Here is a 24,080-nt window from a genome sequence, read left to right as displayed (position 1 = left end):
CAACCTTGACAACACGTAACTTTTTTTTCACAAAGACTTTATAAGGCCCTTGGTTTTAACAGTTGTACTGTTAGTTGTTGAACTGAGCTTGAACTAGGGTTGCCAAACATTCCAGTTTTCCGTCTTCCAATTTTCTCTTTTTTGAGCAACTGTCCCGGAAAAAAAATATTCTTTCCCGGAACACAAACTGTCCTGGTTTTTGTAAAAAAATAAAACCTAATTTGTTTCCTTCTACTGCTATTCTTTTTTTCTTCCTGGTTATGTCCGTATGAAAACAGGTACAATAGTGCCCAATTTACCCAATTACATTTAAAAGTGTAATCCTCAGGCTCNCAACTGTCCCGGAAAAAAAAATATTCTTTCCCGGAACACGAACTGTCCTGGTTTTTCTTTCCCGGAACACAAACTGTCCTGGTTTTTGTAAAAAAATAAAACCTAATTTGTTTCCTTCTACTGCTATTCTTTTTTTCTTCCTGGTTACATCCAATCCTGTGTCCGTATGAAAACAGGTACAATAGTGCCCAATTTACTCAATTACATTTAAAAGTGTAATCCTCAGGCTCTCTGTTGGTGTTGTTTGCTGCCATATTATTGTCATTATCAGAAAGGTATCAGAAAGAAACAGTGTGACAGGGCTGGGGCTAGCTGGTTAGCATGCTAACTTTAGATGAAACCTCTGGAGACAGCTGATGTTGAGTAAAGGAATGATGTTTGATGCTTAACTTCTTCTAGAGTGGTAAGTAAACAGCTGCTAATGTTAATGTTAGCTATGTCACAATAGCTAAACTTACAAATAGCTTCTTTAATTGTAAGTAGCTACAGCAACACAAGACTTTGAAGGAGTAGAATACACTACAAGTTATCTAGAAACAGTAGCTTAGTAAACTGAGGCTGTTTAGCATCACTTTTGGGGTGAAGGTTATGACACGACGAAACATATTTATGTGGTTGCCACAGGCTCCAGAATGTGTGGTATAGTGAAAATCCCTACTTCCAACTGGAAATGTTATGTGGTGTTGAAAGCAGCTATTTAGTAGCTTACAAAAATACAGCTACTGTAATTATTTGTATTACATGTATTAATAACTTCCACACTCACTGATCTTTGTCCAGAACACAGAAGGAGTCCAGAAAGGGAAAGTTGGCAGCTATGCTCTCAAAGTCCTCTTGAGAAATGTAGCCATCGTGGTCATGGTCATAATTCCTGAACACAGACTTCCCAAAGCCAGAAAAGAAACAGATTGCTCCAACAATATTTCATAGACACTGCAACATGTCCTGAGTTGTTTTCTGTAATCTCAGATACTCACATCCACCACCTTCCTGATGTGTTTATTGACGACAGACGGGTCTGGTTTGGTGGTGACCCCCGAGGCCCAGTCCAGTGGGGCCAGGGACTTGTTGGGCGTCGTTGGAGAGGTAGGCTATGAAGGACACACATACACAGGACTTACACCAAAAGCACAGTTGTACAATACTACACACACTTCCACAGTGCCAAATGACAGCACAGGTAAAAAAAAAAACTGGTATGTGGAAGAAGTCTTATGGTACAGAATCAAGGTTGTCAAAACTGGACACTCCCAGTGTGGATACACTGGACCACAAAATACAAATAAAGAGCTGAAACTTACCAGTGATTTGGGGTTACGTGGTTCCCTTAGCAACGACAGCTCATAAATCTCATCTTCTGTGTAATAAAGATCTAAGGAAAGCTGAAAAGCACAGAGGTTATGGACATAATTAGTTTCAAAAATCATTCTACAGTTGTCAAGGTGTCAATCAATAAAACTTTATTTGTATTATACTTTTTCAACAGGTTAGTGCAGCTCAAAGAGCTATAGAAGAACAATAATAATAAAATAGAGTAAAATAAAAGCTGGAACAAAAACTGGTTAAAATTAGGAAATTTAGGGGAAGAATTTAATTTTGTGGCACTTTTCTCTCTCTAAGCTTCAGAACCTATGACTAAAGTCTCAGATTTGTCCTGGTTGAGCTGTGACCAGCTGTTTTGTGACATCCAGGCATTAATATATAAAATAGCATTGCTGCCTCAAGGTTGTATGCCTCCACCACTCAGACTTGTTTCAGATTACATCCCTGTTTATCCTAACAACCTAACAAAACATTTTTTAGCCATTACTCAAGACTTCACTCAGCAGTTATGACTACATTTCACATAAATGGTTCATGTTTTCTATGACTCTGCATAAACAGAGATGTAATCTGAAACTAGTCTGAGTGGTGGAGGCAGACAACCACGAAGCGGCCATTCTAGTTCATGACATGTTGGTACTGTCCAAAACATGCAGGAATAAAACTGTTATTGTGTTTTTATTCTAAGAGTTTAAAGGTTGATGTTTTCCAATCATTCAAGGCTTCATCAGCTTTGTCTCGTTGTCAGAAGTTCCCCTGCGTTTAACAAAGTGAGCCAGACGGAAGTGACATTGCTGGCCATTAGAATCACATTAACAAAAATGGCTATAACTTATTGAGTAGGATGTCCACTGGTGGTCTTGTCTGTATGGTGTAACTCTTCATGCTGGCAATCTTCAGTTCTATTTTAGAACTGTTAATTAATGCTGACTGATAAAATTTATCACCAACGTGACATGAACATGTGCGATAAACAGACTGTAAGAGACTGCCTGACATTGGAATCAAGGACTAAAATAATTTTATTTACATTCACATTCAGCATGTGAACTTTTGACCTTTCAGAGGGAGCCCTGAACACATGAACAATGCATTCACACCATTTGGCCAATCAGATGACACCCTGGCTCCCCCTCAGATTAATTGGTGTGATGGCAGAGGATGGAGAGACCATTGAAAATGTGGTTGAAGAGAAGAACAGTACTTCTGCTGTTTGAAATGATCTTGGATTCAGGAGAGACAACATGTTACAAACACAGGTACTGTGTAAAACATGCACAACAGTTGTGGCAACTTCCAGAGGAAACACAACCAACCTCCATCACCACCTGCTGCACAACATAAAGAATTACACAAACACAGAGTACAAAACCACAAACGTTGAGTAGCAGTAAATCTAAACTCTTGCCATCATTGCAACAACAGGACTGTGACTCCTCCTGACAAAACATCCGAACGCTTCCAAGAAATAACAGAGGCCATAACTGGTTCAGGTTAAGGACAAGATGTCTATAAACACAGTGACCAGAGATGGTTTTGTGAGTCTGATAAACAAATTGGACCAAAGATACCAGATTCTATCACGAAATTATTCTTCCCAAGTCGCTATTCCAAAAATGTATGAGACATGCAGGAAGAGAGTGGAATTGGGTCAAGTTGAACATGACAGAGCCCTACATCAGCCTCACGGTACACTTCCTGGATAAAGACTTTGAACTGAAAACGTGTGTCTACAGACAGCCTACTTCCCCTGGAAAACATCCTGTGTGGACTACGTGAGGCTTTGGCCAGCTGGCATTCATGGGATTGTTTTACATGGCATTATTGTAATCTATTGCAGTCATATTTTATGTACATTATTCAAACATTCACAGTGTAGGTTGGAAAAAGTATGTGAATATAATTGGAGTTAGGATTTAACACACCTGCAGTCTAATAAATGAAACCAGTTTGAAGGTGTGGGTTAGCGACACTGACTCAAACATTTTGAGTTTGTTGTTCACAAGAAGCTGCAAAAGGTTACAAAGTCACATCAAAGAGTTTAGATCTTCATCAGTCCACATTCAGACAAACTGTCTGTAAATTGGAGATGATTTTAGTTCTGCGGCTGCTCTCCTTAGAAGTGGGCACCATACCAAGATGACTCCAAAGGCACAACGCAGATTCTTCAATGAGGTAAAGAAGAACCCTACAGTGACAGCAAAAGACTTGAAGGAATCATTGGAACTGACCAACATCTCTGTTCTAAGTGTACTATACGCAAAACATTGAGCAGGCAGGGTGTCCATAGCAGGACACCATGGTCTCCAAAAAAGTTGCTGCTCTCCAAAAACAAACAAAAAGATTGCTGTGCGCCTGAAGTTTGCCAAAGAGCAGATTGACATTCCACAACGCTACTAAGAAAATATTTCATGGACTAATGAAACTAAAGTTGAATTTTTCAGGAGGAACGTGCAGCACTACATATAGCATAAAAAGGGCACCACATACCAACATGAAAACATCATCCCAATGGTGGAGTACAGTGGAGGAAGCATCATGGTTTGGGGCTTTGCTGCCTCTGGACCTGGACAAAATGAATTCCCAAGTTTATCAGGGAATCATACAGGATGATTTCAAGGCGCTGATGCAGCAGGACAATGACTCTAAACACTGAAGTAAATCCACTACAGAATGGCTTCAATAAAAGAAATCCAGACCTTAACCCATTTGAGATACTGTGGATTGACCTCAAGAGCACACCAGGCATCCGAAGAATATGTCTGAGCTGAAGCAGTTCTGTAGGAAGAATGATCAAAAATCCCCCCTGAACATTGAGCAGGTCTGATCAGCAGCTACTAAAAGCGCCTGGTTGAGGTTATTGCTGCCAAAGGAGGTTCAACCAGTTATTAAGTCCAAGGGTTCATTTACTTTTTCCATCACCACTGTGAATGCACCAGAGAGGGTTCTGACTGACCAGGAGAGCCAGTTTGTAAATGTGGTGATGCCAGACTTACACATTTTTACACACTATATTTGACCTCTCTATTTGTCTCTCAAATGTCTGGGAATGACGTATGTGTCTAACAGATCAACAACAGTCTTGTTGTGCTCCATATCATCCTCCAAGAATGAATGGAATCATCCAAAAGTAGGGAAAGAAAAGCATCACCATTCACTCATTTTATTGTTGTTAAACATTTTGAAATCTCAACAATCTAATATTATTTTTCAGGGCTCTCTGCAGACTTGCATGGAACAAGACCTCAAAAGTGGGACAAATGTTTGGACTGTGGACAAAAAAAGACCCCACACTTGTTGATGTTTGGTAGGAAGCACATTATCCTGCATTGATTCTAGAGAACTGTCAGGTTTATGAAAATTTAAATGAGGTTAAATTTGAGTTCAGTCAGTTTTCTTGATGAGGTCTAAAAAGTAAAGTTAACCCAATCACTGTTTTCTGTTTGATTTGATTTGTTGTAAAGGGCAGCCATGGTGTAGTTTGAAGATTTTGAACCGTTTTCCAGGTGCACAGCAGTGAGGAGGATGTTGTAGGTGAGGAGACAGTCTCTAAAGACGCAGAGCAACTGGATCATATAAGGAAATTGTCCTGGACAATTTCTCCAAAGTTCAGGATAAGAAACAGAAACTTAATCAACTTTGAGGTTGGAGACAAAGTGTGGCAGCAAAACATCAAAAGCCAGAAGCTGAAGACAAAAGTGCTGAGCTTCTGGGGATGGTGCTATTTTAAATAGCAACAGCACCTGTAGGCCAAGACCCAGCAGCCACTGCTCCAGCTGCCACTGCACCTTGTAGATACCACTCCTGCTGCCTCGTATGTGTGGCCACAGTCTCAGCAACTCCAGTTGTAGCCCCTGCGGCCATAGCACCGCTGTCCCAGGCAGCTTAAGTCAGGTGCTCTTAAGCCAGATAAAGTGAGGATACCTGAAGCCCCAGCACCTGCAGCTGCCACAGCATCTGTATCCAAGGCAGTCAAAGTCATGGTACCAACAACCACAGGACCTGCAGCTACACCACTTGCAGCTAGTGGGTCCAACAAGGCTAAAGAAGTTACTTAAACTGCAGATAAAGCTGCTGTCATTGACAGCTACGGCATCTGGAGAAGAAATACGTCCAAACTTTGGGTTTGTAGAGAACAGACGTTTGAGTTGTAATTGCAAGTTTACAATGAGAACCACTTCAAAAACAAAGGCACAGCAGAGATCCAGACATTGCTGTGTTATCATTTTTTCACTTTATTTTAAGATGGAGCCAGTGAGGTAGAAAATGATTGTAGGGATCACTGGATGTTAACAGTAGAAATGTGACTGTAGCTTTGATAAGTTGTTAATTAAGAGTCACATCTGCTCTCTGATCTTGTAACATAGTCTGACCTTAAAATATCTCACTATGTGACTGGTGAATAAAGGTCAGTGGTCTTTAGCTGCAAGTAATTTCATCAGTTCAGGCAACATTTTAAACAATAGATCATCCATATACTGTATCTGTTCTGGTTTACTTTCTTACATGGGAATGGGAATGTTTGAAAGCTTAAAAATGGACCTGAAACATGTTTCCGTCCAAAATGAAAAGGAGTATGTTTATGGATCCAATGGGAGAGTTCCAGGTAAAAACTAAAAGGTGCCTGAAAGGTGACCAAAACTCTTGAAAAATGGTATATAACGTTATAGAGTTTCAAAAAAAATGTTTTTCTTAAGAGTTATAATCTGTAACTTGGTCATGGTAACAGTACGTGCCATTGGTTGCCTGTCAGGTACATCATATTCTCTATGATCATGTGTTAGTGTTGTGTTTGTCTGACAGCTGCTGGTAAAAACCTCCTGAACCTCTGGATCATAAGGCAGAGAACACACTGCCTGCAATGGATGAGCGTGGCGGCTGACGTCGCTGACCTGCTGCAGAGAAGCACATGTGTTCACACTGGTTGCATCTCTGCTGCTGCAGCTGTCTTTCTACATAGAGTTTACAGGCTACTCCAGTGTTGGATTTCTTTTCATTAGAAATTAATTCTGATTTATTTTTGACAGAAAATGTCACTGTCTCCACATGCAGCTGCTACAATGATTAAAAATTTGATATTTATATTTTTCATGTCTGTGTCATATCCAGATTCAGTCTAGATAGAATCTATAGTGGAAGGAGTCAGTTGTATGTGATGTTGCTGGTATGATATTACTATGTTATCTCTGTCTACTTCTGGTGGAGACACATCACATGTGAAAAACAGGCGAGACCTAATCTCTAGATCATGTGACGCAGCCAGTGTGTCCACTCTAACCTGTTAACATGGGCGCCAAAATCAAAACCAAGACATTCCGCAGCCGCCACACACACATGACACATCCACTGGGTTTCTGTCCTGAGAAAAACTAGTTTAGACCAACATTTCCTTCTACCAGGTGACCACTCACTGTTAGCAGGTAGATGAGGTCCATGTTGGGCTCCACTTGAGCTGCTGCACTCTGCAACGACACCAGCTCATTGAAGGTCATGTAGAGCTGGTTCATCTTGACCAGGTTCACCTTGTTACTGTCCTCAATCCAGTCAGGAAAGACCACATGCACGGCGATCAGGTCCTTCAGGTGCACACCCAGAATGGGGATCTTAAAGCCCCGGCAGTCGCTGAAGGCCTTTCTGTAGCAGGAGTAGTTGTTGCTGGAGGACACCAGCTCTGTCATCTCACTCCAGATCTGAAGCAGGGGAGAAGGACTGGGCTCAGTATGATGGTCCAAACAGGTAAAGACATTCAAGCACCAAGGACCTTTACTGTCATCACATCAAACTGTGGCCAAAAGAATTCATGGACATTGAAGTGCTTTAAACAGCTGCTGTTGTCTCACCTTCACAACTTCTGGAGCCAGATAAGAGTGAGTCTCCTTCAGTCGAGAGATAGCGCTGTGGCTCAGCCCCCCCACCACTGCCATCAGAGTGTTGAAGTTCTGCAGCTGCAGGAGTTTCTGTGGAGACACAGAGGCACGTTTTCTTCTTCTTCACTGATCTGATCAAACATATTTCATCTTTTCTTGAGTCAAATCCCAGACAGGTAGGTGAGAACAAGATCATGACTTGTCATCCACATTTTATTTTATTGTGGAGGCAGTCCACCAAACATCATTACATCTGTTAACATATTACTTTTTTTTTTTTTTTTTTTACCATTTTTTGCTTTTGTAAATGTTGGTTAAAATTTAAAAGAAACAGGTAAATTAAATAAGATAAAATCCTCCTTCATACAGCAAGGAGTAACAGCCACACACAGCGCTGGCTAGGCTCCCTCTCTCCACTGCACTCCACTTATACTTCTGCTGATTATGAGTGGAAGAGCACCTAACTTGCTCCACCGGAGGAGGGGTGACACCAGGAGCAGAAGAGAGAGAGAGCAACAACACAAATACAACCCACGTTGTGTGCGGAAGCGTGCACGCTAAGTAATGTGTGTTTAGTCACAAATATGAGACAGAAAATACAAAATATGACTGAGCATGAGAAAACTATCAAAGAAAGTTGTAATGACAAAATGACAATGTTGTGGAGTCTGTAGTGACACATATACACTGTTTAAATCATCACAGTATAACACCAGGTCAGTTAAACTTCAGGGATATCAATGTGTCCATTTAGGAAGCACAAGAGATTGTGAATCAGTTTCACCTGCTTTGGTGCAAATGAAAGTGACACCAGGTGCAATGGAGGCAAAAGCAAGACAAGCCCCAAAAAGGGAATGGTTTTACATGTGGTGACCACAGACAGTTGCTCTCTCCTGATCCTTCCTGACTGATTCTCTAGGTTTGTGTTTTGCTAGTGTCCTTGTCACTACTGGTAGCATGAGGCGGTACCTGCAGCCCAATCAGGTTGCACAGGTATTCCAGCTCCTCCAGAATGGCACATCCATACCTGCGGTGTCAAGAAGGTTTGCTGTGTCTCCCAGCACAGTCTCAAGAGCATGGAGGAGATACAAGGAGACCGGCCGTTACACGAGGAGATCTGGACAGGGCCGTAGAAGGGCATCGACCCAGCAGCAGGACCGGTACCTGCTCCTTTGTGCCAGGAGGAACATGAGGAGCACTGCCAGAGCCCTACAACATGACCTCCAGCAGGATACTGGTGTACATGTTTCTGACCAAACTGTCAGAAACAGACTCCTGGAGGGTGGCATGAGGGCCCCACATCCTCCAGTGGGACCTGTGCTCACAGCCCAGCACCCTGCAGCTCGGCTGGCATTCACCAGAGAACACCAGAACTGGCAGGTCCACCACTGGCGCCCTGTTCTCTTCACAGATGACAGCAAGTTCACACTGAGCACATGTGACAGGCGTGAAAGAGTCTGGAGACGCCGTGGTGAACGTTATGCTGACTGTAACATCATCCAGTATGACCGGTTTGGCGGTGGGTCAGTGATGGTCTGGGGAGGGAGGTCCTTGGAGGGTCACACAGACCTCCATGTCACAGCCAGCGGTACCCTGAAATCCTCAGAGTGACTGTCAGACCTGACGCTGGTGCAGTGGGTTCCTCCTAGAGCAGGACAACGCCCGGCCTCATGTGGCCAGAGTGTGTAGGCAGTTCCTGGATGACGAAGGCGAAAGCTGCTGGGATTCATTTAGAAAATGAAAACTTCAGCACATGAACAGAAATGTAGTTACAGTGGTGAAGTCGCTACATGTACCGATGCTACTCCCAAACACTGAACTATCAAAGTTTCTATTACAACACTCATAGTCTTTGTAGTGGCAGCGTCAGACTGGATATTGAGATTAACAGTGTCATACAGCTGACAGCAGTGTGTTGAAGGCTTTCATCCTGTCTGCAGATAGTCACTGATGGAGACAGGATGACTTGAAAGGACTGATGCAGGAGGAATGAAGAAGCTCTTTGGCCCTCATAAGGAGTTGAACCCAACACAGTTACCCGCAACAACCACACATTCTAATGGACGGATGAATCAAGCATATCTATTTGTATTTGTGAAGAGAGGAGGACGTTTGAAATCAAAGTAAAATTGAGTAAAAATGATTTTTTATAAATGCAGTGCGTTTGTGTAGTCACCATTTTTCCAAAAATAAATACATAAATGAGGTGAGCTACTTTTACTAATGGGCTATAGTAGCTTCAGAGTGAGGCTAAAACCATCAAAACAGATTTATCCAATCAGATTTGTCTTTTTTTCTTGTTTCTAGGTAGAGGAAAGGTTACCTCACTCACCATCATTTTGCCTTCTTGCAGGTTTATGATCTGATATAAATCTGAATGAATTATACATTTCTTCTCATGAGTTTAAGCCCTTCATGGCTTTCAGACAGGACATGATTTGCGCTGCGCTCCCCACTTGGCTCAGCGTGCTGTTCGAGGTAGTCATGGAGGACAGAGCACATGTAGGCAGAGTTTTCCAAACTTCGAGCAGGAAGATGAGGCTGTGGGTGCATCCTCAGGTACAGAGAGCAGCCTGGGGAATTTAGGCTTGTGAAGGAGCTCCGTTTCCACAGCGACAAGTTCCAGTGTCTGGCTGGATAACACATTTCTATTGGCCATGCAGGTGTTCTTCACATGCTTGCCATCAGGCGTGCAGCATTTGTGCAGCATCTAACCTTTGTGGCGCTATGCAAGCCATTGGAAATAATGTGTTTCAGAGAGCTGTGGTGCCTTTGTCACGCTCTGTTTGAAAGCCCCATGAGTGGGTTATGTCCTGAGGAGTCTTCAAGATTTTATTTTTGCATATGTCTGGATGAACAGAGTCATGTGCAAGGTGCATTTTAGACAGACTGTGTTTGGCTTATTAGGGGGTTCAAGATGGATGTGCAGGACTTCCTCTGGTCTACATTTCCAAGAGTTCTTGAGCAAGACACTGAACCCTGAGTTGCTTCTGATGGGCATCAGTGTGAATAGGTGAATGAGAAAGTACTGAAATACTTGAGAAAGTCTGTTCAATTCATTTGCCCTTTACCACATGTTTTGCGGACACTGAAGGTGGAAATGCCCCTCCCCGTCTTACCTGAGCCACATGGATGTATTTGGTGATGACCTCTGCCCGGGTCTGAGGGGTGAGCTTGCTGAGCACCATGAGCTGGACCCACTGAGAGACTCCATTGAACAAGGCGATGGAGCGCTCCAGAGTCGGGTTGTCCACCAAGTAGCCATGGATCACATAGCTCTGGTAATCAGTGAACTGGGGACAAAAGGAAAGGTCAGAGGTCATGTTTCACTCTAATGTGGAGGGACTTATATGGTCCCTGAAGCCTGCTAATAACAGCAAGATAGTACAGGATTCATACTGACCATTACACTTTTCTTAGTAATGTTTCTGATGGTAATGGTATATAAAAGGATAATTAATTTGGAGCTTTTTAGATGTCATGGCTCTGTTAGCTTTTATAAAAGTTGATATTTTGACAATGGTGCTTGGGGAAAATGCAATTTGCAAAATGGAAATGACTCATCCTGTGGGAAGACTTGATGTAAATTTCAGGGAAATTTCTTGTGTTGTGTTTCTCTGTGAGGGTCTGTGATCGTCTGTGTAGGTCTTTCAGGATCTATGCATACCCGTTATGAGCACCAGATCAGACCATTTATGTTTCATCCTCGGTCCTGTTCTTGTTTTTTTTTTTACTTTTTCTTGGTGTTCAGCCAAATACAACAAGCAAAGAAGCTCCTCATGTTTTCTACTGTCACTGCTCTAGAGGAAAAGTGAAAAAGTTCACCAGAGTTTCACCAGATTCATCCTCTGAAACCCATGAATGTATGAGACTGATTGTCATGAAAATTTCATCAAAATCCATTAAACCAAATATTTCAGTCTGGACCAAACTGGTGGATGGGCCAGGAGGAGGAATGACCGACCCCTGATTGGACAACTATACAAGAGTTATGTTATGTATGTTAATATATATACCGATATCCTGCGGATAGACTTGAACTCCAGGAAGGTGAGGTGTTCTGCCAGCTCCATGGGCTCCAGGTGGTCAAACAACAGTGAGGCCTTGCCTTTTTTAGCCTGCTTCTTCCTCTGGGTCAGCTTCCTCATCCAGTCATATGACGGACTACAGGAAGAACAATGAATAAACAGTCAGCACAATGCAGCCAGAGACGGATGGTGACACAGTTATATAAATTCTAAACTGTTTGTAGCTAATAGACTAAAAGCTGAAGCACCAGGATCAGGACTAATGTTAAACTTTTGATGTTTGACGTCTTACATTGTGGAGATGTCTATGAGCTTGAAATGCTCCTCACAGCCTAGCTGAGCAGCCACGTCTCTGAACTCCTCTGTGATCCGGATCAGACCTAGGTCCAGGTTAAACTCTGCTGGGAACGTCACTATCCAGTACCTGAACACACACACTCACATGTACACTTCTGCAGCAAACGTCCTGACTCTGAAGAGAGACATAATGAGCCGTGTGACTCATGTCCCTGTATTGTGGTGTGTCTCCTCCCTGTAGGTCAGTGTTGTCCTTAAACACAGGGTTAGTAACAGGCTAAACAGGTTAAATGAGGTTAAGTTAGTCACTGTGAAGAGTCTTAATGTGTTGGGATGAATGAGTGTATCTGAAGGATCTTACCTCATTAAATAACAAATCTTCAGTCTGGTTCTTTGGCAGTTGTCACCTTTGCAGTCGCGGTATGTGGAGTTAAGTTAAGGTCTGTTTACAACATCTGACATATATGACTGTCAATCAATACGTTAAGGCAAGAATTAATTCGTTTTAAATTCGTCATTGTCTGCTGTCTGTGACCAATGTGACCAACAGGAGGTTGTCCTCTCCACAGAACTCACCATCATCTCAGCTGACGCTGTAGCCGACAAACTTATGAGCAGCCTGAGTGTTGGTCTGTCTCTGATATGGTTCTGACATCAGTTCTCCAGACTGATCCTTAAGCACAGAGGGAGTTATCTCAGACAGAACTTTTCATAGTACGTCCAACCATTTGTCCAAAACTTTTGGACACAGCCGCCCCAGTTCAGACAGGTGTGTGGGGTCATGTCTGAAGCTGTTTGACCATCTGAACTTCTAATGAAGCAGTTTAACCTAAAGTCCTTATACTGAGGAAAGAAATCAGAGCGCTTTGTATTTGTCAGTGAAGCTGTGGCAAAGTTAATGAAGGAGGATGTTTTCTCTCACACTTTGCCTTTATTCCTTAATGCTGACAAATCTCAATTTATGCTTTTCTCCAGAGCCAGAAATATTGATTTCAAATAATCTCATCATCAATACTTAAAGTGGCGCCATTATTGAGAGAGCTGTTGAGCTGTACAAATATATATATATATATATCTGGATTGATTTCTAGATATCCTTTAAGAATCATGTACCAAACCTGGTGAGTAAATTAAAGCAAGACTTTTTCTTAAGGAATAAATCCTGCTTGCTGTTGCACTGCATAAAAACAGGCAACTTTTCTAAGTTTTAGATGATGGTGACATCTTATACAGGGTTCAACTGCAACTCTGAAACCTCTTGACTCTGTCTACCACATGCTGTCAGGTTCATTACTGCTGGTGTTTATAATACTCATCATTGCATTGTGTATAAAAAGCATGATCCCCTCTCTCTCTCTGAGGTGTGATGTGTATGTGTAAAGCCCTTACTGAAAAACAGCCTCATATCTTATATCCAGGCTAGTTTCATCCACTGGGCCACATTAGACCAGGACTGATGACCGGCTGATGCTCCATGTCCCTCCAGTTCATACTGAACTTGGAAGATCATCTTTTGGCTTCTTTGCACCTGAGCTCACTACAAAGCATTTAATGAATTTGTTGGTTCCTCTTGGCCATTTTAGATTCCTAATCTCTGACCTTTGAATTTCTGTTTGTTTCTGTTTTAATAGATTCTTGTCATTACATTATTTATTAATTGTATTTGTATGTTGTCTCCTTGGGTCTACACTTTATGGAAATGTTTCACTGTCAATTCAAAGTGTTGGTGAGGTTTCAGTGTCTCATGTCTCTTATTCATACAGCAGTAGTTGTATCTTTGAATACATACAAAACAGAAGTGATGTGCTGAAATAAAGAGGCAATATCATAAAGTTTAACTTTGTTCATTCTCCCATAAACTACAAATTAAATTAAAAATGTGTCATTTTTGATGCCAACCTTAATTTTCACAAACAACAGTGTCGGAGGATCAGTTTATGTCGATCTGTCAAACAGACTGGGACAGATCACTGTATTGACCTTCTCTCCAGCTTCCTGTTCACACTGGAATTAAATTTTAGATTCTCTCTTTGTGAAGCTGGCAGGCAACAACCATTTACTGAGCAGCTCCAAGGACATTCATCAGGACAGGATCAATACAGCTAAGTGCACATGAACATACAGGAGGAGCAGCTGAGGGTCAGACAGTGAAGGTCTGATTGAACTCCATTAACATTAAAGATTTAGGCTGGATTTCCTTTAAGGCGTCACATCAAGTCTTCATCCAGCTGCAGAATTTCACTACATTGCTCTAGCACTGTGTTGTTCCTGCAGTATTCTGGGATATATCATCAGTAGTTTTCCTGCCAGTTCTGAGGATGTGACATACCAGCGATGCATCAGCAGGACACTGCGAGGAAGCAGGTTTCCCTGCAGCTCTCCACGGTCGTCTGTGGAGAGAGGTAAGTCACAAAATGTCTGCACTGTTCAACTGTGACAGGCTCTGTGTTCCTGATCATGTTATTTCATGACTTACTTATCATAAATTATAGGTCTGATATTATATGATGTACAACATTTGCTAACCTTCATTTCCTCTTCTGAGGAAGTCTGACTACACTGGAGGTCCATTTAAAATCTGTATGGTTCTGCTTCTTGTGTTTGACCCACTTTAAGTGATGGAGCTGCTTATTCAATATACATATATACATATATACGGAACATATGTATGTATGTATATATGTATATATATATATATAAAGAACCAGTAGAACCAGTAGAACCAAAGAACAGAACCAAAGTGAACAATGAAAATAAAACCAGAGCTGTAATAAACCACAGTTTTCTATCAGGTTTTAGATGAGACCATGTTCACTGACACTGATGAAGGCTGTGTATTCATGGTACCCACCAAATGCTTGAATGCATTCATCTAAGAGAGCATCTAGAGACGCTGCCTTTCCCAGTGTGGACGATCCCATGGTGGAGGTTGAAGCTGGAGGAAGGTCAGAGGTCAACACTTCCTTTTCCTGTTCTGGACCATTCAGGATTTTCTTTGGAGCAGGAGAGAGAGAGATTCATCAGTCACAGCAAGACATTGTCAAATGAGGCAGGAATAAAACAAGAGGACTAACCACACTTGAATTAAGAAAATGAAATAATAAAGCATGTATCCTTTTTTATATAGATCAATCTAAATGTAATCTACATCAGTGAACATGAGATGCTATGATCTTACACAGTCCTCCACCTGGTGAGTTTAAGATATAATATGATGCTTGAGGTCTGGAAACAGTCCAAAACATGAACAGTAGAAACACTCACACACACACTTTTCTGTTTGTACCACATTGTGTGTCTGCATGGACATGTTTACATGTCTGTTGCTGCATACGGCCCATATATACACTGCTTAAAAAAATGAAGGGAACACTAAATCATCACAGTATAACACCAACGGGTGCAATGGAGGACAAAGCAAGACAACCCCCAAAAAGGGAATGGTTTTACATGTGGTGGCCACAGACAGTTGCTCTCTCCTGATCCTTCCTGACTGATTCTCTAGGTTTGTGTTTTGCTAGTGTCCTTGTCACTACTGGTGGCATGAGGCGGTACCTGCAGCCCAATCAGGTTGCACAGGTATTCCAGCTCCTCCAGAATGGCACATCCATACCTGCGGTGTCAAGAAGGTTTGCTGTGTCTCCCAGCACAGTCTCAAGAGCATGGAGGAGATACCAGGAGACCGGCCGTTACACGAGGAGAGCTGGACAGGGCCGTAGAAGGGCATCGACCCAGCAGCAGGACCGGTACCTGCTCCTTTGTGCCAGGAGGAACATGAGGAGCACTGCCAGAGCCCTACAACATGACCTCCAGCAGGATACTGGTGTGCATGTTTCTGACTAAACTGGATGAAATTCACACAAATTGGATCAGCCTGTGATTTCAATTTTTACTTTGATTTTCGGTGTGATTGTGAATCCAGCCCTCAATTGGTTGATAATTTTGGTTTCCATTGACTGTTGTTACGTCATTTTGTTCTCAACAAATTATACAATGTACATCAGTAAAGATTTTCAACTTGAATAATTTGTTCATCAAGATCCGATGTGTGATTTAGGTGTTCCTTTAAGTTTTTTGAGCTGTGTATAATCCAGTTAAGACGTCCATGTGGAGACTCGTTGCCAAACAGGTCATAGGAGCTAACTGGAGGCTCTGTGGTACACAGTTTAACTAGTTTCTACCAACACACACAAACACATACAGTAGTATCACCAGCAATGCTTCAGATGCTCCTACATGAATGCCGCCATCACATCTGGCTACGATCCAGTGTTCCCTCACATCTGTTTGTACAAATACCCAGCAGCATCTGACAGCTGATTGATATGAACCAAGCAGCAGGCATGTTCAAAATTTCTTCAAGAATTTAGCTGATCACATTCATAGTTCAATTCAACAGAGTCGAGAGGTTGCGCCTCACTGAGAAAAGTGTCATGACCCTTCTACTCATGTCAGTGATGTTTCTATCAACAACAGGATATTTATACCCATGACTCAGCATGTTTATCTGAAACGATGCTGTTTGTATCTGCAGGTTGGATATTATAGGCTGGGTGATGATATTTTTACCCATGACAATCATGTCTCAATAATCCACAGTGACATTTGAACACATGCAGAGATACGCATAACCACAACAATCCCATAGTGATACTAACAACAAAGATCTGTCTGTGTGTCTGATTTGACATTTTTAACAACATTTAACATTATAAATAATAACCAAAGATAAAAATCCACACTGATGGTCATGAAGGGCTTTCCAGGCTCTCAGAGAGGTCATCTAATTATAGACATGAGTCCATGGCCAGACAGGCTTTAGCCTTTAATCAGTGAGCTGTATTTTATTAACCAAAATCTTAATCAATGACCAGTAACTATCTGTCAGATAAATGTAGCGGAGTAAAAGGATACAATGTTTCAGGCCTTCAGTATTTCAGTAGAGGGTCAAACTAACATAAAACACTCAGTGAAAAACTACCTTCACTTAAGTGCAGAGTTTGAATTCCTCCACTGTCTCCAGCAGAGATCCAGTATGGTAATGTGATGTGGCTCAGTGGGACTATTCAATGAAAATATACATCATTTAGTACATTTGTACTTTTCCTCCTGTCAGTGTTGTGCAAGTTCACACTTCAATGCTACCTCAAAGTTCAGTGCACAAAGATTAAAATGAACTAGTTCACATTCATTTCTCCTCCTACCATCCATCCTCAGCCACTGCCATTTCACATACTAATGAATTACTGTGGACTACTATAGAGTCACAGACAGAAAAAACAATGTGAGTATAAGTTTTATGTCTATATGCTGTGAGTTTGAAGAACTTAAGCTGTTGGTTCATGATCTGATTCTTTCCTATGACATCATTCCTTTGCAGAATGACCAGATGCTACAGCTCAATTTGTTGTTGCAAATTCATTGATTTTCCATTGGAATCTGAATTGATTTGTTCATAAAAATCCTTCAAATGTTCAAATGAACCAGCTTCACCAGAACCAGCAGCAGCACTAGACACCGGACACATGCACTGGGTGGTGCCTTAAATCCTCTGATAGCCGCTGTAAAACAGTTCTTCTTATGATGTTTTTTGGTGGTTGTCAAATAGTGTTTGTTAATTCCATCCAAATGGATACATTCAGGTCACCAAAAAAAATGCATCTTCCATAAACAGCCATTAGTTAGCATGGTGATGCATAACATTGATAAATGGTGTGAAAATCATTTGTTCACCATGGTAACACACATGAAAATTAGCAGGTGTGTTCTTGGATTTTCCCCACATCAGTCAAAAACTGTAGACTAGAGCTATTTATAAGTTTTGCTATTGCTACATAGCTAGCATTAGCATTCACAGTTGTTTACTTACCAGTCTTGACAACAGCTTCATTGTTGTGTTTACAAGACAGGAGGTTATAATACATCCTCTAAGCAACTTCAGGACAGACTGGAGGCTGCAGTGACTCAGTATCGGAAAGTGACAAGACAGTACAATCAGACCAGAGTTTGCTGTTTCTCTCCACCTCTGGAGACAGCTGTTGGTGAAGTTTGAATGAAGTTTGATGCTGAACTCACAACATTTCTTCTAGACTGGTAAGTAAATAGCTGCTAATGCTAACAGCTGTTAGCTATGTAGCAATAACAAAAATTAAAGCTCCTTTAAAAAGTGTGTGACATCCCACAGTAATCCCATACAGTTGCTCTGCAGTCTGACAACATTAATGCTGTTTTTAATCAGTTGTTTCTTCATAAGCTCTGTGTGACACCAGCAAACAGAAGCATACAGATCAAAGAGCAGACTGATGATGGAGGATGACATCACCAAAACTGTCCAATCAACGAGCTGCCTGTCAGTATGTATAACTTTACAGTGTGAACATGAACCGGATCAGAACTGAAAGGTGACATCATGTCATGTTTCCTAAATGAACCAGGCCCAGTGGCTTCAGTTAAAGTACCACATATTAAAGATATTCTGTACAAGATCTGAAAAACTTTCATCCGTCAACTAAGAAACACATTTAAAGTGTTAACCAGCTAGTTTCTAACCTTGTCTGTACAGTCAAAACCAACACAATGAGCTGAGAGATGCTAAAAATAGGGGAGCTGTGAAGTTGGTGGTAATTCTCTGTGGGTTGATCATTAGAACCTCTTTCACATCACACACAGTCAACTGAAGCATTGCAAAAATATATAAATTGATTAGTGCAGCTTTGAAAAACAAAAGACAACAAGAATCACCTCCTTGTGGTTGTATCCCTCCACCACATAGAGTAATTGCAGATGACATCCCTGTTTATCCAGAGTCATATAAAATATGAACCATTTGTGTGAAATTTTGTCATAATGCTGTGTGAAGTCTTGAGTTATGGCTAAAACCACGTTTTGTGACGTCATCCTGACCTTGACCTTTGACCACCAAATTCTGATCAGTTCATCTTTGACTCCAAGGGAATATTTGTGCCAAATTTGAATAAGTTCCTTCAAGGTGTTACTGTAGTGCCGACCCTGACCAATTCAGTGCCCTAGGCAAGATTTTAGCTGGTGCCCCCCTTGCATCGCAGTCAATTTCACTTCCAATCACACAGAAACTGCACAGCTTTGTCTTCGAGATTTTGTTTATAACCCACAAAATAAAAACCGTATTAGAAACAAGTGACATAAATTAAATTATAAATACTACATAAATAAGGCATTGCACAATATAAGATATTAAAGAAAGGAATGAAGACATTAAAAATTATTGCACAAACAAAAATTATTAACTGCAAATGCAATATGCATAATGTAGCTGCATAATGTGTTCTACAGCACACATGGCCAAGTTTTGTCTGGTGCTGACAATCTACTAGTGTCTTGTTTTCATATTGAGTCGATCCAGCCGTCGGTTCATGTTCACGTTCATGTCTGCCGAGGGGAAGGTCTGCACAGTGTCCCTACCCGAGCGATCAGGTGATTACATGTCTTTGTCTCCATTTGGTAGGTGAATCTAGTACTGACACAGATTTACTAAACTCAGTGAAACAGCAGTATTCACAATGAGTCTATATGTATTTTATATATCAGATATGTTTGAATTTTATTATTATGTGTGTGTTTAGAACTTTTTATTTAGGGTTTGGGTGGAAACTTTGGAGATTTCACCTACAAATGCCTCTACTAAATCTCTCTAGTTTTGCTCTGCATCACAATATCAATATCAATTTTGAGACATGTAATGTTCAGATGTTGTAGTATGGTATAGTAGAGGCTTTGGGCTGGCCCTGTATAATTACAAAGGGATATTCACTCTGAAAGTGTCATTTTTGTTAGGCGAAAATAAAAGTGCTCATTTATATTGTGTGCCATCTTCATTTACTCATAGCCAGTAATATCTGGGCTGATGCTTACACCTCCTGATGAATCTCACAAGTGTTACATTTCTTTTGACAGATTAAGGAACCCAGAAAAAAGGGCCTCTCCATTATTTAATAGGCTTTGGTATGTAGTTTTGTTGTTGTGTGGGCTTATGTAATATAAATAATAGATATAATAGTACAAGTAAAGAGTAAAAGTTAAACATTTAGATTTTTTTTTTTTCGCCCATTTGCGGGGCCCCCTATGTGTGACAGCGCCCCTAGCATTCGTCTATACGGCCTATGCCACGTGCTGGCGCTGCCTTACTGAGATATTGTGTCCATGAGAATGGGAAGGACGGACAACCTGAAAAAAATATGGCAAAATAGAAAGCAACAGGACTGGTGCTGACGTAGTTTCCAGGGCAACTTGTTGAACCTCTCAGCAAATAAAACAGTTTCTGTTGCACAATCACACACGGATGAAAGATTCCTTTATGTATTCACACTGTGGTGGAGGCCGTACTCACATCCTTTGATCCTCAGAGCAACACAACAATGTAAAAACACTTTACTTCAATTAATTTGTAAAGTCATCGTAGCCTTCAAATAAAGGTAAAGTATTTGGTTATTAAATGTAGTAGAGTCAAAGTACTAATACCTCAAAGTTGCTGAGTAAATGTACTTTCCACCACCAATCACTCTGCTACAGCCAAGGGTTCAGTGTGCTCTGCTACATACATACATCATGATACAGCTCAGCCTTCTTCTATGGATCAGAGGGGATGCAGAACATATTGTGAGGGGCCTCCAGTCAATTGCAGTAATGCTGAACAGCAGTTGCCCATAACCATTAACTTAGTACTGCACTGAAGTGTGGGTGATGTGTGTAAAGTAATGATTGTTACAGTGTTCTTGAGGTCTTCTAACAGAGAAAAATAAGAAAGAAAGAAAGAAAGAAAGAAAGAAAGAAAGAAAGAAAGAAAGAAAGAAAGAAAGAAAGAAGAATATAACAACTTCTGCAGGCAGCTATTGCCAGGGTCCAAGACCCCCAGGTAATTCACACTTGGTGATGCAGTTCAGACCTGCAGGTCAACAGGTGTGGTAATGCTACATGCAAAAATCTATGCACATCTGACTTCAACCTAAGATGATTTAGAAAAAGTAGATCATATTTTTTTTTAAAAAGCGCCACCTTGTGGCTAATATGCACCAAGTTCTGAACAGAAGCTCAGTGTGGCACAACAGAGCACTGGCCCACGACAGCTGCAGACCGACGTGTAGTTGTTTTCATTTGAGACTGTCATCCTGTAAAAAACGAGCCCATAGGTTGTCTGTGCAGCAGGTTATTATGGCCCATGGTTACGTTTTGCTGCTAGGCAACATCTAGTGGTCGTAGTAATGATGACAGGAGCAAAGGGAAAAGTGTGGTGACATAGTATAAAGAGAGACAAAGTCCATGTCAGGAGGTGGTTGTGGTGGATGGATATCCATGGTAACCTTGACAGCCGAGGCACTATTTCAAGAGACACGTATCAGATTGAAAAAGACGACCTGTGTGATTGTTGACACCTTCCACACATGCACTGTAGATCACTGTACTGGATTTTCATCAGAGTCGAACAGGAGCAAACAAAAAGTCAGCACAGGAACAGAGATGTCGGCTGCATCTGACTTCTTCTTCTGCCATTTTATATGTTCTATGCACAGGTTCAGGGTTCCCACTCTTTTCTAGAGATCATTTTCCAGGACTTCTCCAAGACATTTTCAGTGATGATCTAGCTCATATGACAGACAGGAATAACACCACACACCAATATGTTCCTATCTGTGGAAGTCTGATTTAGAATAAGTGCAGTCTATACTTGGTTAAACTTATCAATGAAATCATCTCTAACAAGCTTAATTAATAATTAAATTATGACGAATTAATCACCAGAATTTTGTCACATAGCGGTTGCTTGGCAGCTAACCTACAATTTTCCCTACTGGCAAATCTAGACTGAACTTTAGCTAAATGTATGATTCAAAGTTGAATTGGCTCATCCAACCTGCAGCATGTGATGTGACTTCAGGGTGCGTTCACAGCATTGCCAAACAAAACCAATAGCAGCATGTTCAAAATACCATAAACTAGCCTACCATTTGAAAGTCAGAGAATTTTGAGAAATGCTAAAATAATTTTCCAGGATCTTTTACTTTTTCCATGACTGGAAAACTGGTGAACAGCTTGTGGCAACCATAATAGCAATCAAAACACAGATTTAACCCAAATACAGTCTCAAGTCTTGTGACCCGTTTAAAGTTTCAACCATGTTTCTACGTTAAAATAGGACGAAGCAGTGTGGCTCCAAAGAGAGATGGGTTTGGTCATTCTCACCACTCCCTATCTATTTTTTATGGGAAATTTTTTCACCATTTACATCGCCATGGTTACTCAAATTGCTAAGGAAAGGCTACCATTCTTGATCAAGCAGCATGTTTTGATATATAATTTGTCTGGGTAGATGAATAAGAAGAATAAGAAGTAGAAGTATAATGGATTAAAATATATACTTACAGTACAGCAGGCACATAATGACCATCAGAGGGATGTCCACTCCCAACTAGTGAATTAGATCTGTCTGCCTGTTTCCTTCTGGGGAGACAGACACTGTGACTGATCCAGGACGTCCTCTGTATGACAGGCTGTAGTAGCCACATGCTGCATGCTCACAGAATCTGTTTGTAGCCAGGTCTATATTACTCCTCATGTTAGCAGCACCAGAAGAAGGTCGCCGGTCTATCACAAGACTAACACAAACATATTCACACTCACAGTCACACCTGAGGGCAGTTTACAGTCTCCAAACGCTGCACGCCGTTCATGTGTGGGAGGAAACTCTCACAGAGAAACCCCCCAGCCAGACAGTGTTTCATAACTTCACAACACAGCACAGCAGCAGTGATTGCTTCTTCCTACCAAACATTTAAATCACAGCTGACTCAATGTTCTGTCTCTGATCTGAACCGTGCTCGACTGGGACACAACACCAGGGGCCTCTGCCGTCAGTGTGATCTACATGTTTCAGTCAAATGTTAAAACAACAGCCCTGATAACAGTACAGTGACAGTGAGGACAGTTAACGCTGCCTGTTCCTGTGACGTCGATGTGCATCACAAACAACAAACAGGCCATTCTGAACCTTTAACGTCTCCTCTCTTTCCTCGACTCTGTGGACATCACGCTGCTCTCACGGTGTGTCAAACATTAATGCATTATATGTCAATTGCTACGGGACGCAAGCACCAACACATTCTTATGTTTTCCCTCCTCTTGATTTCACAGCTCGGCTCTGCATGTTACAGTCAGCTGTGCCCTTTAGCATGACTTGTGCTTTTCTGCCTCCACAATGGGTCACTGTGTCTCTGCCTCTGGTTTGTGGATGCGTCACTTTGTGCTTATTGCACAGTCCAGTGACACACGCCGCTCACACAGACACACACACACACACACACACACACACACACACACACACGCACACACACACGCTCTCACATGCACAATGAGACAGAAAATATAATACAAATGCAAAGACATACACCTGCACACACATTCATTACACTGTTGTTAAAAGCCCTGCTTCACAGTAAGGTCTGCTTAATGTCGTTCACAACAGTTTAACAGTCAGAGACTCACAGACACAGACACACACACACACAGACACACACACACACACACACACACACACACACACACACACACACACACACACACACACACTAACCCTAATTACACAAGCCAGAGCTGAAAGATTAAACTGTACCGTTCTTAATTTCTGTCACAAGACAACAACCAGCTGTTAAATCTGTCACAGAGACACAAACTACACACACAGTCAGGTCTTACCGTTTACACAGTGTCAGCTACCATCCAGATTAGAGCTCCGTCCTCTCAGTGAGACGGGAGCTGCTGCTGAGCGCTGCAGGCTCCTACAGGCTGTCAGGCTGCGAGACTCCCATGGTGGAGCGGATACTACGCTATGACCTCCTCCTCCTCCTTTTGTTGGTAAACACAGCAGCCTGGAGCAGCAGCAGTCCTGCCAGTCCTGCCATGTGACCCACACACACACACACACACACACACACACACACACACACACACACACACACGTATGTCTTGACAAAGGAGCAACACAAATTAAATGATTAAGAATTGTTGATTAAAGTAAAACTGATGACAAAATCATAATTTTCTTTTCGTAATTCAATGTGCAGTTTATCTTTTATCAGTAAAATTAACATGTGTGATCATCATTGCAGCAGAAAACATTAAAAACTTGGATTACTGTTAATTAATGTGTTAGGAGGTTCAAATCTTTTTTTCTACATTTTTACATTTGTTTTCAACAAATCAT

The 24,080-nt window shown here is 41.5% G+C and overlaps 1 protein-coding gene across 1 annotated transcript in view; it reads right to left on the bottom strand.

Annotated features, from left to right (window-relative positions):
* The window catches only part of rasgrp3 (RAS guanyl releasing protein 3), a 36,626-nt gene extending 12,955 nt beyond the window's left edge, over positions 1-23,671 (bottom strand). Inside the window, exons 1-12 of the mRNA XM_022765160.1 lie at positions 23,573-23,671; positions 14,700-14,841; positions 14,136-14,238; positions 12,210-12,272; positions 11,844-11,975; positions 11,540-11,687; positions 10,643-10,816; positions 7,497-7,613; positions 7,068-7,346; positions 1,635-1,715; positions 1,311-1,424; positions 1,100-1,215 (exon numbers count right to left, since the gene is read on the bottom strand). Of these exons, the coding sequence (XP_022620881.1) occupies positions 1,100-1,215; positions 1,311-1,424; positions 1,635-1,715; positions 7,068-7,346; positions 7,497-7,613; positions 10,643-10,816; positions 11,540-11,687; positions 11,844-11,975; positions 12,210-12,272; positions 14,136-14,238; positions 14,700-14,769 (1,397 nt within the window). The 5' untranslated portion in view covers positions 14,770-14,841; positions 23,573-23,671. The remainder of the gene's footprint in view (positions 1-1,099; positions 1,216-1,310; positions 1,425-1,634; positions 1,716-7,067; positions 7,347-7,496; positions 7,614-10,642; positions 10,817-11,539; positions 11,688-11,843; positions 11,976-12,209; positions 12,273-14,135; positions 14,239-14,699; positions 14,842-23,572) is intronic.
* Positions 23,672-24,080: the final 409 nt, after the last annotated feature.

Source organism: Seriola dumerili, unplaced genomic scaffold (assembly GCF_002260705.1).
Source record: "Seriola dumerili isolate Sdu_G_001 unplaced genomic scaffold, Sdu_1.0 BDQW01000665.1, whole genome shotgun sequence".
Classification (NCBI taxonomy): domain Eukaryota; kingdom Metazoa; phylum Chordata; class Actinopteri; order Carangiformes; family Carangidae; genus Seriola; species Seriola dumerili.
The sequence above is the reverse complement of the archived record's forward strand: the minus strand, read 5'-3'. Positions and strand labels throughout refer to the sequence as shown.